Source organism: Carlito syrichta, unplaced genomic scaffold, assembly GCF_000164805.1.
Source record: "Carlito syrichta isolate Samal-C Ts95f unplaced genomic scaffold, Tarsius_syrichta-2.0.1 Scaffold305668, whole genome shotgun sequence".
In the NCBI taxonomy this organism is placed as follows: domain Eukaryota; kingdom Metazoa; phylum Chordata; class Mammalia; order Primates; family Tarsiidae; genus Carlito; species Carlito syrichta.
In genome coordinates, this window is record NW_007249764.1 from 318,450 (window position 1) to 342,939 (window position 24,490).

General features: G+C 39.0%; 1 protein-coding gene across 1 annotated transcript in view; it reads left to right on the top strand.

Moving 5' to 3' along the window:
* The window catches only part of ITGA8 (integrin subunit alpha 8), a gene marked incomplete at its 5' end in the record, with an annotated part of 204,220 nt that overhangs the window by 97,966 nt on the left and 81,764 nt on the right, over positions 1–24,490 (top strand). Inside the window, 6 exons of the mRNA XM_021714558.1 lie at positions 12,629–12,674; positions 15,344–15,451; positions 20,714–20,769; positions 21,179–21,333; positions 22,637–22,774; positions 23,272–23,339. Coding sequence (XP_021570233.1) covers positions 12,629–12,674; positions 15,344–15,451; positions 20,714–20,769; positions 21,179–21,333; positions 22,637–22,774; positions 23,272–23,339 — 571 coding nt within the window. The remainder of the gene's footprint in view (positions 1–12,628; positions 12,675–15,343; positions 15,452–20,713; positions 20,770–21,178; positions 21,334–22,636; positions 22,775–23,271; positions 23,340–24,490) is intronic.

Sequence of the window (24,490 nt, forward strand, 5' to 3'; positions counted from 1 at the left end):
TAGCCAGGCATGGTAGCGCGCACCTGTAATTCCAGCTACTCGGAAGGCTGAGGCGGAAGGCTCGCTGGAGCCCAGCAGGTCGAGGCTGCCATGGCTGGGAGCGGCCACTGCACTCTAGTCTGGGTGACAGAGTGAGACTCCAACTCAAAAGAAAAAAAATGGGGGTTGAGAAGTGGAGTATGAATTAGTTGGAGTAAATTTCTCCTGTGCTTAGAACCTCACATTATGTCTGCCTTCCCTCTGCATGTTCTTTCTAGACATCATTTTAAATTTATTAATATGCAAATGAAAAGCCATATTTTCATGTCATTCGCTTGATGCGTCCCTTCTGCCTCAAAGTCTTTGTGTATTCTGGCCATTTTCCCAGGAGTTCACTTCCCACTTAGAAACTCAGGTCAAATGTCACTTCCTCAGGAAGGCTTCCCTGACCGTTGTCCTTCCCCTGAAAACCATTTTCTCAGATGGAAATTATGCATGTGTGTAGTTTGTTGATAAATGTCTCTTCTGCCCCACTAGACTAGTCACTGTATTCGCTGAAGCTGGGACTGGATCTGGTTTTGCTCACTTTGGGGATCCTAATTCAGGAGGCATTGACTGGCACAAAAGGCACCTGGTCAATATTTGTTAAGTGAATAAGTCAACGATTGATTGAATGAATGAATATGAATGCATAAATAAAAGCAAACCCACTTCCTCCTTGCTGCATACCTTTGCATAGAAACTGTCACTCTCACTTCTCTTTAACCCACTACTGCCTTCCAGGTCTACTTACATCCAGTCAACTGTTTTACACCTGAGCAGAATGAGAATGGAAATACAGGTGGAGTTGCTGATGCCCTTAAAAATAAGCATTGTATCCCTATCCTGGGATCCCAGGAGGCTCCAACTCAAAGTGGCAGACTTGGTTTTAGCAAGCATTCTACCCTTGACCCTAGTTCTGCCTTCATGGGGTATTTGAATGCCAGTTGCTACTCAAGCTGCAAGAGCAGGAAAGCCAGTAGCCAGCGTGATGGAAAGAGCCCAGAGTCGGAGTCAGAGTCCAGATATTCCTTTCTTACTAGCTTTGCAGCCCTGGCCAAGCTTACACTTCTCAACCTCAGCGTATCCAGTCACAAAAGAAAAGTGATCATACCCTCCCCTACCACTCAGGATTATTGTGGAGGCCATTTGCAAACTGTGAAGTACTCTGCGCAGTCAAGTGTTCTTTTGTTTAAGTTTTAAAATTTTTTTATCAGTACATAACATTTGTATGTATTTATGGGGCACATAGTTTGATACTTGCATGGAATGTGTAATGATCAAGTCAGGGTGTTTAGGATATCCATAATCTTGAGCACTTCGATTTTTCTTATTTTAAATACCACTGGTCAAATAGAGATTGGAGGAATGAAAACAAGCTCTAAGGCTGATGTCCAAGTTCTTTGCCACAGACCCAGATTGGAGCCATGTTGTGGTAAGTCAGGGAATCTCTGTCTAAACTGCCTATGAGATGATAGATGGGAGATTTTCAAAATCATTAACACAGCAACAAAATCCTCTTCAGTCCTTCCTATTTGCCAACATTGTTCGTGTGACGCTCTTTCTGTATGATAATCATTTTAGATTTTCTTACTGACATTTTTCCATGATGACATTAATAGCTGATTACCAGTCAGGCATAGTGGCTCATGCCTATAATCTCAGCACTTCAGGAGGCTGAGGCAGGAGGATTGCTTGAGCGTAGGAGTTGGAGACAAGCCTGGGCAACACAGCGAGACTTTGTGTCTACAAATAACTTTAAAAAATTAACCAGCTACTCAGGAAGTAAATTCAAGGCTGCGGTGAGCCATGATGGTGCCACCGTACTCCAGCCTGGGTGACAGAGTGAGATTCCAACCAAAAAAAAAAATAGCTGGTTACCTAAAAACTATCAACCATAAGAGAAGTTCATGAGACAGGAAGTGTAAACCAGGGAGCTAGCTGTCCAGCCAGACCACAGATGAAATTGTGAAGCAAAGAAGGCTCATTCTGGGGACACGCAGCCCCTCTCGTCGTCCCTTCCTTTCCTTTCCTTTCCTTTCCTTTCTGTTCCTAAGAGCTGCTGCATACCAGTTGCAGAAATTAATGCTATTTCCTTTTCTCAAACACGTGATGGAGAATGATCTAAGGACCTTATCCTCATCAGGATGTGAGTAATCCAGGAAAACATGTCCTGCCCAGGGACTTTAGTTCAGCAAGTCCTCTTCTGTGTTTTTAACAAGCCACCATGGTGAGTTGACTGATAGGTTCTGTGCAGCCACAGGGCAGGGGAGTGTCTGTTTTCTGTCCCCCTGTTGAATCTTGGGAGGTTAGGGCAGGAGTTGGCTCATGGTGAGGTTTCCATAAAGAGTTGAATGAGGGTGCTCAGTATGGGAAACCACCAGGGTAAATGGTCTTCCCTTCTCCCACTTCCCTTGAACTCCATCAATTTGTGTGTTAGTTTGCTCGGGCTGCCCTAACAAATTATCACAGACCAGGTGGCTCTAACAACAGCAACTTATCTCCTCAGAGTTCTGTAGGCTAGAAGTCCAAGACCCAAGGGTCAGCAGGGTTGTTATCTTTGAACGCCTCTCTCCTTGGCTTGTAGATGAGTGCCTTCTCCCTATGTCTACGCGTGGTCTTCCATGCATGTTTGTGTCCTAATTTCCTCTTCTTATAAGGACACCAGTCCTATTAGATTAGGGCCTGCCTGTATGACCTCATTTCAAATTAATTACCTTTTAAAAGATCCTATCCCCTAATATAGCCATGTTCTGAGGTCCTGGGGAGGGGCAAAATTGAGCCTAAAACGCTTAGCAGCTGTATATGGTCCCATAAGGTCTTAATCACAGGAATTTATCCATCAGCCAGGATGTGAGGGATGTGTCATGTGAGTTGTCAGACTCTTCTGGGGACTGAAATCCTTCTCAACAGGCATCCACTTATAAATGACACTGGTCCTGGAGAAATTCCTGGAGACACAAATTTTCTCTAGAAGTTTTAGCAACAGACTAGACAGCACACATCTTGTGTATCAGTGTGGCCATAACAACAGTGGTGTTCAATGCCTTCATCTGCATTAAGTGGAGCATCAAACAATTGCAGGGGAAGGGATCACTCTTGCAGCTGCAGGTTGCTAATAATGTACAGAAAACTATTTTCATAAGGCAGACTCATCGTTTGATATTTTGCTCTTATTTTTTGTGGGGTTTTTTTTAAAGGAAAATAAACCCTTAGTAAATTAGAATGTTGCAATCTAATACCACACTCCAACTCATAAATGCTTTTCTTCAAAGTTCATTTGGAAGCGTTTCAGACAGATTGTTAGGATTATTACTTTTGGGGATGAAAATTGTGCTTTTTCTTCAAACATTTCTTCCTCAACTCATAATCTTCTTCTCAGTAATATTTTGCATGTTGCAATAAAAAAACAAGAAAGAAAGGCAACCTCTGTCTATTTTTAGATGAACACATTTGCCAGATTCAAGGAGGCTTATCTAAATGCCTGCTTCCCACAGACATGAACTGTTTTCACAGTGCCAGACATAGAGGCCTGTTTCATAACCCACCTCCAAGTGGAAACTGCCAGAGTTTCTGCCATCTATAACCCACCATTATACACATTACCTCGAATCCTGTCATTTCTCTCAATAGCATCACTGTATGAAAGTGTTTGGGAAGAGGTTTGACAGGATGGGGCCTGAGAAGAGATGGACAGTTCCCGGAGGAGATTCTGTGAGCCAAGAGTCATGACAATGTTAATGACATGTCAAGGAGCCAGGGTTGTGGAGATGAGCCATGGAGGCAAATGGGCTGAGGTCCTCTAAGACTGGCTGCCTCTGAAGGCAGGCATGAGGACTCTATATGTAGGAGCAAAGTAGAATCAAGAGGCAAAGGAGAGTCTTGGTTGTACCTCTGCGCTTACAGAGTGCAGTCATCTGACCCCAACAAATGCTACTAAGCTCTTGGTTTTCTCATCTGGAGAAAGATTTGGCAATGAAGGGTGACTTGTCCAAGGTCATTCAGAAGCCAATGGCAAAGTGAACTGGAATTTAGAATCCTAATTTTCCCCCTCCACTCAGTAATTTTCCACTTGACATACTACTCTGCATTTAAAAGAAGACTTCAATCATTTTAGAAAGCTTCAATGAGCAACAATGTACACGTTAAAACTGGCCTATAAATACACAAACACCTGTACACAATGTTTATCGTGACTTTGCAAAAACTGGAAACAACTCCGAGGTCCCTTAACCAGGGATAGATAAATAGCCTATGGGCCATCCTCGCAGTGGAATGATAGCCAGCAGTCAAAACAGATGAACTACCAGAACATGCAACATCGTGGATGAATCTGAAATGCACTAAGCTGAGTGAAAGAAGTTAGACCCAACATGCTGTCCGACTCCATTTATATGACATTCTGGAAGACAGGTTCAGGGATTCCGGGGGCTAGGACTCATGTCATGCGTGACTACAAAATGTCATTAGGGACATTTGGGGATGCTGGAACTGTTCTCTATCTTCACTACGGTAGTGGTTACAGGACTGGGTGTGTTTATCAAAGTTCTTGGGTCTGTATACTAAAAAGGATGAAATTTACTGTAGTAAAATATACCTTGATTTTGAAAAATTTTTGAAGAGAGAAAAAAAGCATGTAGATATGCTCCCAGGAGGCAATGTGGTTTTAAAAAGTCACAGTGTAAACTCAGCAACCAAATTGCCTAAGTTTAAAACTAGGTTTTGCTACTTACTGTATCTAGACTCTCTGTACTTTTTTTTTTTTTTTTTTTTGAGTTGGGGGTCTCACTCTTTCGCCGAAGCTGGAGGACAGTGGGTACAATCACAGCTACTGCAGCCTCGACCTGCTGGGCTCAAGCAATCCCTCTACCTCAGCCTTCTGAGTAGCTGGGACTACAGGTGTGCACCACCGTGCCCAGCTAATTTTTTGATTTCTTGTAGAGACAAGGTCCTGCCATGTTGCCCAGGCTGGTCTCAAACTCCTGGTCTCAGGTAATCTTCCTACGTTGACCTGCCAAAGTACTGGGATTGTAGACGTGAGCCACCACGCCAGGCTTTTCATCATTTTAAAGTAGGGATAATAAAAGTATCTTCCTCATGAGCTTGTTGTAACAATTAAAGGAGGCGATTGTATTTAAAATGGTTAGAATGTTGGCTTGTGTTTGATGCATCTTTGCACAATTGTCCACTATATCCTCAGGATAAATTCCTAGAAGTACAAATGCTAGATCAAAGGTACACATTGTTATATCTATCAACAAACTGCCTTCCACAACACTTAGGCCAATTTTTACTCCCACAGACAGAGCATATGTGTTCTTGGTTCTTTGCTCTATACCCAACAGTGCTTAGTAATAGTCTTCTTATCTTTTCCAGTTTGGAAGGTTTAAAATGAGACTTCATTGTTCCTCTTATTTGTATTTTTTTATGACTAGCAAAATTGAACATATTTTCATATATTTATAGTTCATAGGTATTTATTTTTATGCGAATTACCTATTTATAATCTTTTTATTAGTGCGTTTATAGTTTTATTAATTTGTATGAACTTGTAACAGATTAGGCAGAATAATTATTAACATTCTTTTTTTGCTAGGTCTCATTCTTCTAAGCATTGAAAAATACTAACATTTGATCGAGCATACAGACATATACATTATAAGCATTCTCCCTTGTTTCTTTCATTTCTTTTTTCAACCTTGTTCACATTATTTTTGCTAAAGAAATTAACATTTTATAATTCCTTTCTGATTCCCACATTTTCTGGTCATGGTTAAGGAGGCCTTTCCTTTGATAAATCATAATCTATTCATACAACTGTTAGGTTTACATTCCCATGTTTCTCATTTATTTGGAAGTTTTAATGGCAATTCTCATTGCCCAGAATTATTCTAAAATAGTAAATGATTTTAAATTCCAAATAAAAAAGGAGGTGTCTGATGGCATTTTCAGCAGCAGACTGCAATATTAGTATGTTTCTCAGCAAGATGAGAGAAGGAGAGGTCAGAAGAAGGTAACATGAAGATGGTGACAACCTAAGAAATGTAAGTGATTGGATGATCAGAATTGTCCCACAAAATGCCCCTGGGTGATTTTTTGTTGTTTATTTTAAGAGATGGGGTCTTGCTACATTGCCTGGGCTGGAGCACAGTGATACAATCAGAGCTCACTGCAGCCTCGAATTTCTGACCTCGAGCAATTATCCTGCCTCAGCCTCCCAAGTAGCTGGGACTACTGGTGCTGTCACCACCATGCCTGGCTGCTTCTTTAATCTAATCCTGTCATCTCTTCTTATCTTCTCCTTCTGCCTGCCTCTTCCCTAGGAAATTTCCACTCTCCCTCTCCTCCCTCTACCCTGCCCACCTAACCCAAACCTCAAATCCACATTCAAAACAAAGCTGATGTTTTCAAATAGAACTTCTCCCAACTTTAAAATCTTCTTTCTAGGTTAGTGAAATCAGACTCTGCAGTCCAAGCACCACTTTAAAGTTTTGGCTCTTTTCTTTGTCCTCATTTAAAACTAACAACTTGCAAGAAATAAAATGCGAAGCATAGGTGTAGTACATTTCCTATGACCTCACATTTTAGGGTTATTTTGTTTTCTTGCTAACTGATCCTGCATTCATGCTAATGTCCCCTTTTTGCATCCTTAAAAGTACTCAGTTGTTCCATCAAAAGCCAAAAGGAAAATAAACGGTGTTTCTCAGACGATGTGAGGCAATAACAAAGGCCTCCAGCACTTTGAGAACATTTTTTGATTGAGGAGAAAGAACCAATTTTAGTGGCCATTTATTTCTTCCAGAAAACCAGCCAAATGTCTATGTATAGAGAAAGGCCAAGTTTTCCATTTGTTTGTTTTCAGAATCTGCCCTCAAGAAGTTTTTATAGAAAGAAAAGTCAACATCGGATAATGATATAAGACCTGTTATCTCAAATTCAGGGAGAAAAAAGTTCACCTAGTTATGAATTCAAATATCAGCACCAAAATCACTTTGTCTCCAGATTATCACTTAAATTCCTAAGCACGGATTTATGCAATATTTTTGAAGTATTATTTCTGAGTATTATTTAAATATTATCTCACATGCACATACAAATACACACACACCCCTCAACATAAGTCATGTAAACATATGTATATAAAAATAGAACACATATTCGTATAACATATACACTGTACACGCACACAAATATCTATATGTGTGTACACATATGGAAATGACGTAGTGCTTATCAAAACCAACCACATACTTTGGAGAGAGAAATTGGTTCAAAACACAAACCAGCAAATCAATTCTCCTCCCCTAGAGATATCTGACAATTTTAAGGTCCTGGGTATAATTGCTTCCGGCTCTTCCCAGCAGGCATACTACCAAGGTGGTGTCTCAAAAAAACAAACATACTTTTGTGGCAGATGACTGTTTTTTTGGCCTCTGAATAACTATGGCTACCCTCTCATGAAGAAAATTGTGGCCTATTTTGCCAGTTATTTTATTTTTCCAGAATAGGAAAATTCCCAGCCTAAGGCACTGGAATTACATTTTCTTTTTAAATAATTTTTATATTTTAAAGATGTGGGGTACAATACAGGGTTAGGCATACAAATGTTCATTATGCAGATACACTTGTTGATAAGGTGTGTCCCCCCTACCCCCAGGCAGTTTCCCACTACTATCACTCCATCCCTTCCCTGGCAGTTTCCCACTACTGCCAATCCTTTCCTTATAGTATTACGATATTATTCAAGGTCCGTTTATGAGTGAGAACATATGATACTCAGTCCTTTGTTTCTGTGATAGATCACTCAGTATTACAACCTCTAAGTCCATCCAAGTTGCTGCGAAGTTTATAATTTTGTTCTTCTTTATGGCTGCATAATATTCTGTCGTGTATATGTACCACATTTTTTTTTATCCGGTCCTCTTTCGATGCACAGCACCGTTGGTTCCATGTTTTCACTATTGCAATTAATGCTGCAATAAACATGCGTGCGCAAGTATCTTTTTCATAAAGTGATTTGAGTTCCTCTCACACTGTTTTCCTCAGAGGCTGTACTAATTTACACTCCCACCAATAGTGTAGAAATGTACCCTGTTCCCTGCAGCCTCTCCAGCATCTGTTGTTTTTTGAGTTATTGATGATGGGCATCCTGCCTGGAGTTAGGTGGGATCTCAGTGTGGTTTTAATGTGCATTTATTTGATAACTAGTGAGGCTGAGCACTTTTTTCATGAGCTGTTGGCTGCTCGTATGCCTTCTTTTGAGAAGTGTCTATTTGTATCTTTTGCCAACTTTGTAGCGGGGCTGTTTTTTTTCTTTTTGGCAAATTTGAGTTCCTTACAGATCCTAGATGTTGGGCCTTTGTCAGATATACAGTTGGCAAATATTTTTTCCTATTCTATGGGCTGTCTCCCTACTCTGTCAATGGTTTCTTTGGCTTTGCAGAAGCTTGTCAGTTTGATGAGGCTCCACTTGTCTGTCTTGTCTCTTATGGCATGGGCACGTGTGGATTTGATCAGGAATTAGTTGCCAGTTCCAATTTCCATAAGGGTATCTCCTATGTTTTCTTATAGTTTGGGGTATTATGTTTAGGTCTTTGATCCATTTAGATTTGATTTTTGTGTATGGTCATAGGTAGAGGTCTTGTTTTAATCTCCTGCATGTGGTCAGCAGTTTTCCCAGCACCATTTACTGAATAGGTTCTCCTCTCCCCAGTGGTTGATGGTGAAGGTTTTATCAAAGATGAGTTGGTTGAGAAATTGAGGTTTTGTTTCTGGAACCTCGATCCTGTTCCATTGGTCTATATGTCTGTTCTTGTACCAGTACCAGACTGTTTTGATTATTGTAGCTTTATAATGAACTTTAATGTCTGGGAGCATGATGCCTCCTGTTTTGTTTTTTGTTTGTTTGTTTTTTCCTGAGAATTGTTTTAGCTATTCGTGGTTGTTTATGTTTCCATATGAATTCCTGTATTGTCCTTGGAATTACATTTTCTAAAGGAAAAACTTATGCCTCATTACCATTAAGAAGATATCTCTCAAATTCTCACCTATAATGATGATCTGACTGGGATGGAACCTATTACCTTCTAGTATCTAGAACATGTGTGTGTGTGTGTGTGTGTGTGTGTGTGTGTGTGTGTGTGTGTGTGTGTGAACCCAAGCATACATGCAAAAGTTCAGTGGAATTTCACTATGGTTAACATTAGCCTGTCTTAATTATCTCATTTCTTCATCTCTCTCATCTTGAGCATGTTATCACATTTTAACTCATCCTCCTCTTTAATCAGGCATTTATGAAGTCTCTGTGCTGTATCTGGTACTGTGCCTGGTACCCTAGATGCAAAAATGATTTCTTTCTTCATTTATTCCAAACTGTACCATTCCATGAGGATTTTAGGACGTGCAAACCTAAGGATTCCTACCCTGGAAGGGCTTACAGTCTTATTTTCTTTGCCATTTCCAAAAAGTCAACTCTTAAAATTCATCTGTTATTTATTAAATGTCCAATCTTGTTATATAAATACTTCACCTTATTTGGAGCTAAGAACAAAGCACATAATTCCTCTTGAATCGATTTTTCTAGCAGACCTCTTCTATCTGGTGTCATGTCAACAGATATGGATTCAGGCCAGAGCCACCTGTGTTACACTTGTCTAAATATTGGAGTTTGTAATTACCCGAGAAGAACAGAGTTCATGTTTCTTCAAGTCAGTAGCTCTTTTTTCTCTGACATAGCAAAAATGCACTGACACACTTGGAGAGGCAAATTTTACAGACAGAATAAGAATACATGTGAAAATAGTTGGAAAAGTTTAAAGTCTGATATAATTTATCATTATAATTTTTAAAATCAGTAGACTTTGAAATGTTGACCTCTGGCTTCAAAGATTTAAACCGTTGGAAAAGAATGTTTTATTCCACAAACCACAGTTGGCCAAATTGTAGCCCTTTTCTTAATGTGCTCTTTAATTTCACTAATATGGAGCTCTTTAGATGACCTTATTTGACTTATTTGAACATTAGCATACACATCTTTTTAAATATGGAGCTTTGGGGTCAAATGCCAAGAATATCATCTGAATCTGATTCTATATCAATAAGACATCTGATTATGGTTTTGATCCCAAGGATGGTTGAGGCCATTTTTAAAAAACAAAAACAAAAACAAAAATTTTAGCAAGGATTATAGTGTCTTAGGTTGAGCTGTCCTAGTGTAGACATTAAGACAAAGATTAGAAAGCAAGCAGCTTATTTGAAAAATGATTCCCAAGAAATACTGGTAAGGGAGTACAGAAGAGAGACATGAAGAAGACGGATGCAGTAAAGATTATCACTTGCCAGTGTGAGCAACCAAGGGTCTGGTTATCTCGGCAAAGTAGGAAGTCAGAAAACAGGCCTCAGTTGTCCCACTTGCCTGATAAGAATGTTTGGCTACTTAACGTCCAGTTCCTTTGAAAAAGAATAACTTGCTGAGAGCTGTTCCCAGGGACACTAGGCCCTTGGGAAAATAATTATAAGTGCTCACAGTCTGCCTCCATTGGCATGTATGGGGAAAGGTGAGTGCCCAAGGTATGTATGGCTATAAATAGATGTTCTGTGGGAACTCCATGGCACCAGTTTAATTCCTTCATTAGTTTTCCGTATAGAATGACCAAATAGGATTCTTCCCTGGTTTGGGTTTTGTTTTCGTTGTTTTCTACTTTCACTTCTATTCTACTAGAATTAACCAATCAGAGTTTTAATTATTGTAAGTTTTCTTCTGTGGTCCCTGCTTCTACCAAGTCCAGTTGTCTTACTCTGTTGCCCAGACTGGAGTATAGTGGCACGATCATGGCTCACCACAGCCTTGACCTCCTGGGCTCAGTTAATCCTTCAACATTAGCCCTCCGAGTAGCTGGAACTATAGGCACACACCACCACACTTGGCTTTTTTTTTTTTTTTAATTATGATTTTTTTTGTAGAGACGAGGTCTGGCTAATGTCGCCCAAGCTGGTGTTGAACCCCTGGGCTCAAGCAATTCTCTCGCCTCGGCCTCCCAGAATGCTAGGATTTCAGGTGTGATTCATCACACTCGGCCCGGTTTTCTTACACGGAATTTTTTCTGCAGACATAGCTGTTTTCATTTTCTTTTGTGTTTTATTGCTTTCACCAGGAATAACCATTGTAAATTAGATTAAGTAAAGCTGATAGTTTGACTAATCATTGAGCAGTTGTGAGCATTCCCCCTTAACTAGGCTAAGGTTGCTCCATCTCTGTAACCAGCTCCACCATTTACTTAGTTGTGTGGACGGTAGAAAATTTATAATTTAGGCTACTTAAGTCTCAGTCTGCTCATTTGCAAACTTGTGCTCAGAATAGAGACATCCTAACTTTATGTTAGGAACCAATTCAAGTAAATCCTTTAGAAGAATTCCTGGCAAAGAGAAAGTGTTCAATGTGCCACTCATTATTGTTGTGGTTACTGTTATGTAAGGTTATGATAATGGTATGTTCTCACTCACAGGCAAGCCCTGATCACTGGTCACATGAGTACAAGGGTGGGATCAGCAGACCGTGGACATGGCTAGGGGAGAGAGGAAGGGTGGGAGGAGGGAGGAGGGAAGGTGACAACACACTGAACACCTGAGCACCTACTTTCAGGGGAAGAGAGAGGGCCAGCTAGAAACCCAGACTTTATCTGCATGCAAATTATTTATGTAGAAAACTCTCACTTGTATGCCACAACTCTATATAAATTAATAAATATAAATAAATAAATAGTCCCACTTCTGGGTCAATAATCTTTCGCAACGGGGTTTCGTCTGATGAGGAAATGATAAGACAATTTGTATAATGAGCCTGTTACCTAGTAGACACTAAGCACATGCCCCTCCCCCCCTTTTCCTTTCCTTGGGATGTGTGCCTTAAGTGTGGAGGATGGGGAAAATGGTGTCACTTTGAGTTTCTAGAAAGTTGGCCTTCCTAAATGCAGAAGAGTATGAGATTTACTGATGGACATGTCATATCAAGTTGATGTGATGCTCCGATATCCTTTCCAACTCCCTTAAGAAAAGTTTGATGTGATCTTCTTATTTTTGTGGTTCTCATCCTACAATCAGCACTTACAGATTGAGAGCATGTGCTACTTACGATTATGAGCTTAATAAATTATTTCTATAAGATTGTGCTTGTCTTTGGAGGCCAAAGCAGGAGGATCACTTGAGGTCAGAAGTTTGAGACCAGCCTGGGCAATATAGCAAGATCCTATTTCTACAAAAAAAATAAATAAATCAAATTACCCAGGTATGGTGGTTCACGCCTATAATCTCAGCACTTTGGGAGGCTGAGGCAGGAGGATCACTTAAAGCCAAGGGTTTAAGACCAGCCTAGGCAACAACAAGACCTCGTCTCTAAAAAAAAAATTTTTTTTTTAATTAGCCAGGTATGATGGCTCATACCTATAGTCCCAGCAACTCAGGAGGCTGAGACAGCCTGAGCATTGGGAGGCTGCAGTGAGTGTGGTCAAGTCACTGCACTTCAGCTTGGGCAACAAAGTGAGATCCTATCTCAAAAAAAATTATTAAAAATAAAAAGAGCTGTGCATATGTTTTGTCTTTTTGTCTTTTTTAGATTTGATTGTAGGTGCATTCGGAACAGGAAAGGTTGCTGTTTACAGGTATGTGGTTGGTGGTATGCAAGTATTCTTCATTTTCTTTTTGTTGTTAGTTTTGCCTTATTTTAACTGCGTATTCTAGAGAATATTTTGATATGTCTTTTAAAGTCTGGAGGTATTTTTTGCTCTCAGTTTTTAAACTTTTTTGCCGTCTTTGTATTTTTATCCTTTTACCAAACTTCTAGACCCTACAAACATGACGTGAAAGTTAAATCAGATATAAAACTCAGCAGATCTCATAAAATGACCCACTTTTTAGATGTGACTGTATTCGATTTATTTTTTGCTTTGAAAATGTGTTGAAATGCCCACTTAGAAATAAGGGATGCAGACTGGAAGAACATTACTACTTGTCCTAGCTTCTATAATCAAACTGGACGCTAAGTTAGGGAACAGAACATACCAGAAATTGGTAGTCTCCAAAAGCAAGTATTGAAAACAGTTCAAATATAGCAGCTATGGATTCAAAGCCTGACCATTCTGTACACTCACTGATTTATAATCTTGACTTTCCTATGACTATGACTTTCTGAGCTTCAGATTTTTCATCTGTAAAAGGAAGATAGCAATACTTTATAACATTACATTTGTTAAAAGGATTCAGTGAGAATTTGTATATGAACTACACAGAACAGTAACTTTGGTGCTCAAAGTCCTTAAGTTCTTTTCTCAAAAAAAATTTATAGGAATTTGGCCAGGTGTGGTGGCTCACACCTATAACCCCAGCACTTTGGGAGCACGAGGCAGAAGGATTACTTGAGCCCAGGAGTTCAAGACCAGCCTAGACAACATAGTGAGCCCTCATCTTTACAAATAATAATAATTATTATTATTATTTTATTTATATATATATATATATATATATATATATATATGTTAATTAGCTGGGTGTGGTGGCATGTGCCAGGAAGCTGGGATGGAAGGATCGCTTGAGCCCAGGAGTTTGAGGCTGTGGGGAGCCATAATCGTGCCACTGCACCCCAACCTGGGCGACAGAGTGAGACCCTGACTCAAAAGTATATATATTTATAGGAATTCAAGACATTACTAGGTCAGATGTCAAAGCAAATGGCCCAGAGCTTACCTGGGTGTACAGCCATGTAATACTAACCTCATCAACCTCCAGAAAGATGCTAAGGTTAGGTAAGATTTTCGTCAGTCCCAAGATAAACTCCAAAAGGGCTGAGTTCTACCAGCCATGCCTAGTATCTCTTTCAGATACTAGAGAATTGGTCAGTTGAAACTCTCAGAATCTGAAATGTAGCACTTGGGTTTGTGGTGACCATATTTTATCATCTGACTTTCCAAGGACTGTAGCTAATATTGAAAATAAAATTATGTAACAAAGTGCAGATAAGTAGCAGAGGAACTTAGGAAAAACCCCAGGGGGCCTCACTGTTTAAGTTGTTTAAAGCAGTACCCTAAACAACATTCTGCCTGCAAGACACAGCCCTCCTTCTGTGGGGGAACAACTTTCCCAACATGTTGTTATTTCTCCCTGTCATTTGGAGACTGTGGCTCCCATCTACCATATCTTGGAACCAAGCTTTAAAAATTGTTCCACTTTCTTCCCCCATGATTTACTCTCATTTTATTATCCTCATCTGGGTGGCTGGAATTAGTTTATATCCGGCCCTCTCTCCTCAAATTTGGCTGCATATTAGAATCACCTGGAGAGTTTGTTTAGCATTCCAGTGTCTGGTCCTTACCCCAGAAGTTCTGGTTCACTTGGTCTGTGGTGGAGCCTGGGCCATAGAATTTGTTTTAAAGCTCCTTGGGTGATTATACTGTGCGGTGAGGAATTGAGAACCACTGTTCTGGGTGAAGTATAGAATTATTCTGGAAACCCACCTTCATGTGCTCAAGCTAAATCTACAAAGCTTGGCTACAGCATTAAAGCTAGAGTTGAAATAAAAAATTATCAGTCAAGGAAACAGCAACATTTGCAAAATTCAAGTACTTACAGACACGTGTGGCTATAAGATAATGCATTTCATCAAATATGGACATAGCCAACCCATTGCAGAGTAGTATTTCACGGCAATATTGCCACATTACCAGAAACCTGCCCCATTAAAGAAAGCACATTTAACATAAAAAATTTTTTTTAAAAAAGCGCATTTGTGAATGCAACTGGGCTTGATGGACCCACAGCATTCTTTATTTGTGTTTGTATGTTTCCAGATGTATTTAGAGTTAGTTAGTTGAGGGTGGTGCCCACCTGGTCATGCAGGGAGCAAAATTATTTGTGCAAAGGCTGGGAACGTTGGTGAAGGTATCTAGAAGGGGAGTTGTGTTTGCAGTGAAGTGGACGTCTCCCTGTGGCTCACATGGTTTATTTATTTATTTATTTTTTGAATTGGAGTCTCACTGTGTTGTCCAGACTGGAGTGCAGTGGCCGCTCCCGGCCACCGCAGCCTCGTCCTGCTGGGCTCCAGCGATCCTTCCGCCTCAGCCTTCCAAGTAGCTGGAACTACAGGCGCGCACTACCACGCCCAGCTAATTTTTTGATTTATTGTAGAGATGAGGTCTCGCCTGCCCAGGCGGGTCTCGAACCCGTGGGCTCAGGCAATCCACTCACCTCAGCCTCCCAAAGGCGCGGGATTACAGGCTGAGCCACCGAGCCCGGCCACATGGTTTATTGAAACCCACTCTCTGCTGCCTCCCTGCAGAGCGAGACCAGTTGTGACGGTGGATGCCCGACTGCTGCTGCACCCAATGATCATCAATCTTGAAAATAAAACCTGCCAGCTCCCAGACTCTATGACATCTGCAGCGTGGTGAGTTAGTCCAGTGTGTCTCAAACTCTAATGTGAATTCACATCATCTGGGTATCTTGTGGAAAATGCAGATTTGGGTTCAGAAAGTCTGGGGCAGAGCCTGGGATTTTGCACTTCTGGAAAAACTCCAAGAGGGTGCTGATGCTGCTGGTCTGGGGACCAAGTTTGAGCAGCAAGGAGTTCATCTTTTGAAAGATCTGTGGCATGATGCTGATCTTTGGCTACCGACTTGTTGTAGGAAGGCTACTTCTCTAATCTACGGGTTCTAGGTGAGATGAGAAGCAGAAAAATGCTTGGGAAAATTCCCAGTAAAACAAATCTTGGAGATCGTTTTTAGATTTCTGGCATACTAAAATAAACATTAACCAAACTAAAAATATAACAAAATACCTAGATTCCTGCATTTGTGTAGGCTTATAGTTATCACTTTTCAGACATATATAATGTCCCTTTTAAAAAATATCAAGTTTGGGTTAAATTACTCAGTTTCCCGTGCTGACAACAGATGTTAGTTTTATAACAACACGTACCACTGGACAGAAGGTAAACGTTTACAAAAATTGAGATTTTTGTGCCTTCAATTGTACTTTTATGGCCATGATCTCATCACTAGAATATCTGTAGAATTATTTCTTTGCCTGGACTTTCAGAAGTTGGTTGATACAGTTTCTGGAAGTGTTTCTTCTGAATTCTGTCAATCACCTGAAGGGGAATAAGATGGTACTTGATTATAAGACAGTTCAAGAAAATGCCACTTTGTTTCCCAACATGTGGGACCTCAAGGGTCAGAAGTCATCATGTTGGATAATGCCATCAGGGTCTATTCTCTGAAATCAACAAATCCTTGGAGAACTTGAGACTTGCCTTTATTTTCCAGGGAATGTGTTCTAACTCAGACAGTATGCTCGGTTCCTGAGAATGTCAGAATTGCAGAACAAACCAGTCTTGACCCAAAGAAGTTATCAGCAGCCAGTTTTAGTGTGTTGTTGATGGCCTTATGGCAGGAGTTCATACTGGCATCAAAGCTTTTGAGGGTGGAGGGTGGGGAGTAAGGAGGACCCTGAAGAATTCTTTGAAAAACATACTATTTCAGGGAACTGGGGAGTGGAGGGGTGGGGGGAGGGGATGTCCTCCTTTAACTGCTTTTGAAGGTTTGGAAAGTGCCCTGGGCACATTTTAAAATGGTTTAAAACCATAAAATAGTATAATGAAAACCTGATCTGAGAAAATATGTGAAACAGCTAGTATTTATCCTTACCCTGGCAGGATTAAATGAACAGTAAATGAACTGAGACCTGCTACTTGCTCATGAGTATGAAAACTTAGTATTTCTCCCAAATAGACTCATGTTCACACCTTCAGAATGGAATGAACTTCTAGACTAAATTCTTGTCAGTACATGTGGCACACTCTGATTTAAAATGTTGTTGTCGTGAATGAAACACTTTTTTTCCCAAGGATTTTCATTTATGGATATTTTTTATAAGATTGAAGTGGAGATTAGGGGATCTGTTTGTTTTTGTGGAAAGAATATTACTTTTTAACGAGAAAATGTCTTTCTTTTCACAAGCCATTTTCTTGTTGTATTAAATCATAGGAAGATAAAATGCAATCTGTTATGTGGACAAATGTGTAATATATCCTTTTACAATTACTTCTTTGATTCTACTGCATACATTTTCTGAAAGATGCTTTGTCTTCACATGCAAAAGTTTTAAATGGTACCTCAGAGTTATCAGAAGATGGCAAGTTAACAGTTTCTCTGATTCTTTTCTTTTTTATTTTAGGAATTGAGCTTAATTTTTCCAAGTGATGGAAAGGCCTCTGTTGATTTTCTTTGCTCTTATTTTTTATCTGTGTTTGAGAGAACCCTGTATTGTACATCTGAAAACTATTATGTAAACTCTAATTGGCAAATAGTTCTTTACTTCCATCAGTGTGGATTTCTGTGTCTTTCAAACAGCTGTGTGGTTTTATAAAGTCTCTTCTGTTGGCATTTCTAGAAGGAAAAAAACTCAGTAAATATTAATATATTTGGTTACTAACCAATTAGAAAAAGAAAAACTCTTTAGTGAAAATTTTCACTTTAAAAATGTGACGGTCAGTAACTACTCACTTGTGAAACCTGAAAAAATACTTTCCAGACATAAGGGACTTTTTGTCAACTCTGATATTTGCTATTGTTGAGATAGGATTGAATTGACAAGAATGAAAAAGGAATTGTTTTGTACCTTGAAATCATGTTTCACGTTTATCTCGTTGTGTCTTCATCATATATAGCTATGAGCACTGTCACATCACAAAATCGTTGTTCCAACTATGCTCGGGTTGGGACTAGTCTTAGAAGAAGGATCATGTGGTATATTGCCCTGCCTTCTAACCATATTAGAAGCACCATTCTCAAATAGTTTCATTTGATTTTATGGTTTTACTGGTAAAAATTTTAGTGGTTGATTTTATGTTTGTTTGTTGTTGTTGTTCTAATCAGACCTATTCAGATTAATAGGCCGTATTGAATATGACTGTAAATTCAAGTTTGAAATTTCAATTCTAATTTGATAAGATTTCACAGCTTTTCCTGATGACCCAAGTGTGCTTTATAATTAGATGAAGACCTGCAAATGGACCTAATTCTATGGTATATATAATGCATGATGTGTGTGTTTATCTATAATATAATATACATGTTTTTCTAAATTTAGAATGAATATGTCAATCCACTAATTTTTGAGATTTTTCTTTAAAGATAAGAATATTGTGCTTGAAAAGTTATGACTTGACAAACTCTTTCTGCTAAAGATAGCTATATACTGGTAGGTTTCGGTTAGAGTGCTATTATCAATAATTCACACAATTCAGTTAAGTTGAAGTGGTTATATTAAACTTGTATGAAAAAAAGATAAAGTCATCCAGTTGGTAATGAGATCGAGGTAACAGAACAGGGGAACTAAGAAAGAAATATATTTCTTACACTGACATATAATTCATAAATCCAGAGTAACCCATCAACTGATGACATCATTTATCAACCAAATACTTTTTCACAAAAAGGGAGTAATATTCACTTTCATAGCTTTAATGTATTCCTTTTTTAGAAATCTTATTGCTATTGAATTGTTTGTGTTTAAAATGCTGTATATAAAATGATTTCAATTTATATATCTTGATAATTTCATTATAATAGGAATTTATCTTATAAAAGTCTATACAGTGTAATGATAAATACAGACCAATAGATGATTTTAACACATAGCCAATTACTTCCAAAAAAAGTTGGACACAGGAAAAATTTCAATTTTGAAAGCCAGACTTACTACAACATTTAAAGATGTGATTAACTATTTGTCTTTCTTGAATAATTCTAATTGAAGTAGAAATGGGTTGGACTTGAGATTTCTCTGGGGAAGTGGTATAAACACTTGTAATAGCATAGACATTTCAGGAAACTTTTGGCTTAATGGTATGTGGCAAATTATTTACCCTGAGGGAAGACATTGACTGAGGTCACAGTAGATAGATGAATCCCAGATGTGACACTTTTTCATTATGTTTGACACAGGAAGCTGACACATAATTAAAGTATGATTAGGGATTATTTATTTCTTTTGAATTCTATAGAAATATTCAAATCATACTGTGGTATTTTACTAGTAAAAATTGTAAGACTGTCATTAAATCATACTTAAGTATTTTCTTAGAAATATGAAAAGGCCCCATCTAATGCTGGCTGTTAAGGCTTGGAATTTTTCAGGAGAGAGGTGAACACATTCATTCAACTAAGTCAGGCAGACATAATCTTCCATTTCCCATTCCTTTCATGGTCACAGACCAGAGCCAAGTGCAGGCCATCCTACAAGCCAATACAGACATTTCCCTTGATTGTGGTTATGGCGCGTTCAAGGCAAAGCTATAAAATGTCTCTTATGGGCATCTGTCCCCTCTTTATTGTTTTTATAGATCATGCCCGCCTAGCTAGAGACAGTAACTTGAGTTACGTGTTTTCTTTCTTTCTCCCCTCCCTCTTCTGGCCTTTCTACCTCCAGCCTTATTCCACCTCTAGCAAATTTCCACCAAGTTCCATCTCCTTCCAAGAAGAGTGGGTGATTTGAGTTAAGCATACCATGGCGCTCCAGGCTTCTTGGATTAAATCCACGCTCCTTAGTATGACTTTCCCTGTTCCCCACCAATCCACCAAGCCAGCCTTGCCTCCTATGACTTCGCATCCTGCTCAGGGCTCCAACCACACTAATGTCTTTAGGCTTCTCAGATGGGGCCATGTTTGGACTGACCTCCAGGCTTGCCTCTAGCTATGCTCTTGCTGTGCTACCTAATGCTTCCATCCTGGGCACATGGAAGATACCCACGTGTATTGTATTTATTGGATGAAGGCAGCAAGTAACTGATGAATTGATCAATGGATTAAATCTCTTGTAATATTTTCAAGTATTATCTTCTATGCAATAATAATTGAATAGTGTTGACTGGGGTGAAAAATGTATGTATGTATGAAGGGATCCCACCCCAAAAAACAGAATTATTTTTTGGAGGGCAAGCCCCTTGGAGTTTAGACCTCCCCCGCTAGGTAAGTATTCTATAAACCTATTGGCATCAGCGTGCCAGCTAGCATTGGGAGAGACTACATTCAGCTTCAGTAAATTTTTTTTTTTTGTAGACATTCTTTCAACGCATTTGCTCATTTCATGATGGGCAATTTATGAGCACACCTGCCTACACCACACTGAATGTTCAGCAGTTTTTGACCAAAAATGACATGGTCCATGCCATGCCTCACCCATGCCTCACCCTCCCTATTCACCCAATCTCACCCTGAGCAGCTTTTTTTTGGTTTTTTTTTTGGTTTCCCTTGCTGATAAAAGTCCTCAAAGAGAAACATTTTGTCAATGTGGAAGAGGTGAAACAATAAATGACAGCAGCACTCAAAGGCATCCAACTTGATGAGTTCAAAAACTGTTGTGAGCAGTGGAAAAAGTCTCATTAGGTGTATTACATCAAATGGAGAGTATTTTGAAGGTGACTGAAGTTTAAACATGTAAGAATAAATACATTATTTTTAAATAAATAAATTCTGGGGTTTTTGGGGGTCCCCCCTTTGTATGTGTGTGTGTATATATGTGTGTGTATAATTAGAAGAATAGAAGGTAAAATGGTAGGTTCGTTTTATCTGAGATAAGGTCAAAGAAGATTTCAACTTCATTTTCAAAACTTAATTAACCAATACATTATTGACTATTTTTTCCATAGCTTTTCTTTAAGCGTATGTGCATCTGTAGCAGGCCAGAGCATTTCAAACACAATAGGTGAGCATGTTTTCATTTTTACACTCCTATACTATACTAAGAAAATTGAACAGTAACCATGTGTCCGCAAAGACAATATAAAACTTTTAAAAAGAGTCCTTTAAAAAAGTTTCTATTACGTATATGGAACCTTCTACAAAAATATCACTCCAATGACTGGATATACTATTATCTATAGTATAATGAAGAGCAGAATGGCAATTTGTGTAAAACCATTGCAAAACAATTTTAGTCTGGAGAGTCGTCTATAAAATTTTTTCAGCCTATGTGTCATGTTTGATCTCAACTATGAAAAAACTATGTTTCCTGAATAAACAACTTGAAACAGTAAGTCATCTTTCTGATAGAGCACTGGTAAATTGAATACTTTTTCTCTCCTAATTATGTTTACTTTATTTCTGTCATTTAGCCCTGATGGCTGAGGTGCAATTAGATTCCCTGAAACAAAAAGGAGCCATTAAACGAACACTCTTCCTTGATAATCATCAGTCCCATCGAGTCTTCCCTCTTTTGATAAAGCGGCAGAAATTCCTCCAGTGCCAGGACTTTCTTGTTTACCTTCGAGTAAGTGTTCCAGAAACAACTTTTCTGTCCTCTGACATTCATATCCAAATTCCAACCGTTTTTCTCCATTTCATCATCATGTTTGTCTGCATAGATCCCCATGTGTCTATTTTTATTTTCATAGCAGGAAACTTTATTTTAAGGTCAAACACTCTCTTCTTGACCCTGACGTCAACTAACCTAACGATGTGTTGCTGTGAATTTCTAAGTCTTCCTTTTGTGTTGAACAAAATCTTTGTAATGGCACTCAACTCAGAGGGTTTTCATTTCTAACCTCCTCCTCCCCAAAAAACATAAAAGTTCAACACAATTTATTTGAATTATTATCCTATGTGAGTATGTCTTGTTAGATTTTATCAATGTGCATTCTAAAGCCAACTCAGGAAAACATTAAGGGATTCAAAACTTTTATTTAAAATAGTTTATAATTATCTTTTTAATGTAATGCATTTTTACACTGACTCCAAACCCTACCATGAAATTTGAAAAGCCAAAATATTTATGACAATTAACCACCTTCACTTTGCCAGTTGTGAGGTTGTAATAATTTGTCATCTTTTTCTCTCCTCCTTTAAGGGACATAGCAAGGAAAACCCCAAGAAAGACCACAGGTTCATAGCACATTTGAGAATGAAAAGTTGTCTCCATGACCTTGCTTTTTCTTATGGCCTTGTGTCTAATTATGCATCTTATGATGACCTTTTGTATCTTATTATGCATCTTATGATGGCACACAGCTGAAGGGTAGCGTGCAGTCTGCTTGCGTAGTGCCTGCTGCTTGGAACTGACCCCTCCCCCCAAGAGGAGTTCTGTTTCTTTCCAATGTACTGAAGGTGTTTTGGAGTTCACGCAAGCAAGGCTTTAAAAAGATGACAAGAGAGAAAGGGAATCAAAATGTTTTCTTCCTCTGGGCCCAAGAGACTCATAAATCCCGGCAGCCTCATGAAAACAAAAATTCAAATTCTTATGGCTTTTGTGACACTTATGGTAAATAAGCGTATTTTTTTACTTTGCAACTTGACCGATACCGTGTGAATCACTGAAGTTCTGGAGTACCCAAAGATTGCCTCCAGAAACATATTTCAATGAAGCCATAGCTCTAAGTGATTTCATCACTGAACATATATTAATTATGCTGGCTACCATATACTACATAAATCAGAGAGTATCTAAGTCTGCTGAAAGATAATTGTTTCATCATTCACTTTCATTGAGTATGGTCCAGCATTCCCTGCCTTTCAAACACTGACATCTTGCAGCTATTTCACGGACCCTCTCTTGAGTTTCTGATTATCTTCCCTAGGATGAAACTGAATTCCGAGATAAATTATCTCCAATCAACATTAGTTTGAATTACAGTTTGGATGAATCCACCTTTAAAGAAGGCCTGGAAGTGAAACCGATACTGAACTACTACAGGGAAAATGTTGTAAGTGAACAGGTAGGTCCTGGGAGGGCTTTGATGGCATTTTTCTCAAGCAAGCTCTGGGGGAGTGTTGTTCCCATGGCCTTAAGACAGAAGCCAGGGCCTTTTGTTTTTATTCCTGCACACAGACATGTAACATTTGGGAGTTTTTCCTGCCATGTTTCCTGAAACACTGCATCATTGTGTTTTTCAGAAGCCCTTCCTCTTGTGCAACCAAGATTTAATTTGTTCAAAATGTGTCTGTAATGGAAGCAATACAGCCTGTAATCCTCAAAACATTGCCAGAATAACATTTTTTTTACAGACATTTCAGAATGCATTGGAATTGGGCTAACATGTAAACCAGTCTATTTGGGGAGGTCACCACACAACGTAGAATACAGAACTGGGTAGAATCGTCATAGTGAAATGCAAGCTTTGGTTTCATTTGTGGCATCGTTCATAATTTTCAAGAAAAAGGATGCGATTCCATTTTTCCCAGATTGTTTCTGATGCATGTTTGCACAACACAGGCTCACATCCTGGTGGACTGTGGAGAAGACAATTTGTGTGTTCCTGACTTGAAGCTGTTGGCTAGACCGTAAGTTTAAATAAATAAATGTGTGCATTATATCTAATGGAATACAGGTGTTTATTTAAGGCTTCTCTGGAGAAAGTATACACTTCCAACAACTACAAAAAAAATATGCTGCGTGAAAATCTTGAGCTTGGCTACCCTTTGGGTTAGTCTGTGGTTTGGGTCAGTACTTTGTCATTGGTGTCAAATGACACATCCTAAGATTTTGCCCAGGCTGTTTCATCTTTCAACAAAAGTGGGAAAAAAAGTGTTTTTGTTCAAAGTAAACTCATGAATGGGGTGGCTCGGGTTATATTTACTTGCCTCAGTCAAGTGGACAAAGGAATCAAACAGGCAGGTTCCATCTCTACCTTTACCAAACTAACTCTTGCTGCACTCTGTGACTTGAAGCCATCCTTAAAACTGTCAACACAAAATTAATTTTAATTTACTGGAAAAAAAAAATGTAAATGGCACTCTGTGGAGTAAAGCAGAAGGTGACACAAAAATTAAATGAGAATGAAAGGGGTTCAAAGTTGCCATTAACAGAGGCCCCTACTCCGGCACCGGAAATTGCACCGCATTATGTTATGAAAAGACATAAGACTAGGATATAAAACATCTTATGGTGGAAAGAAGCAGATGTGTGCTTCTTTTCCTCCCAGAAACTATCTCACTATCAGGGTTTGGAATCTGCTTGGTAACCTCTCAAGGGGACCCCCAGAATTCAAAATTTATCAAATGTCAAGGGCAATCATTTTGAGTAAGATTCCAAAGTGGGATAGGCATTTCCAAACATTGGTTTGACTTGTAGTTCAAAGTGAATTAAGTTTCCTCAAAATACCTCAGATCTTTCTCTCGGCTAGTTAAGATCTTGTTTTACCTGCCTACTTCTCTCTTATTGTCTACTTTGCATTAATCTCCCCCTCATACTTTCTAAGCCATCTTTCTTTTTTTCTTTCTTTCTGTCACTCATTTTCTCCTAGTGTATGTTTTCAGTGATGTGCTGAAGCTGCCTCATCCTGGCTTGTAAAACCAAATGTTAAATTTGCAGGAATTTTGCTAGTTGATTGTTAAGCATGTTGGTAGCTTGAAATTGACATATAGTGGGTGAGTGTACACCATTCACCAATGGAATCTGAAAATACTATCAATCAATACTTTTTTTTTTTTTT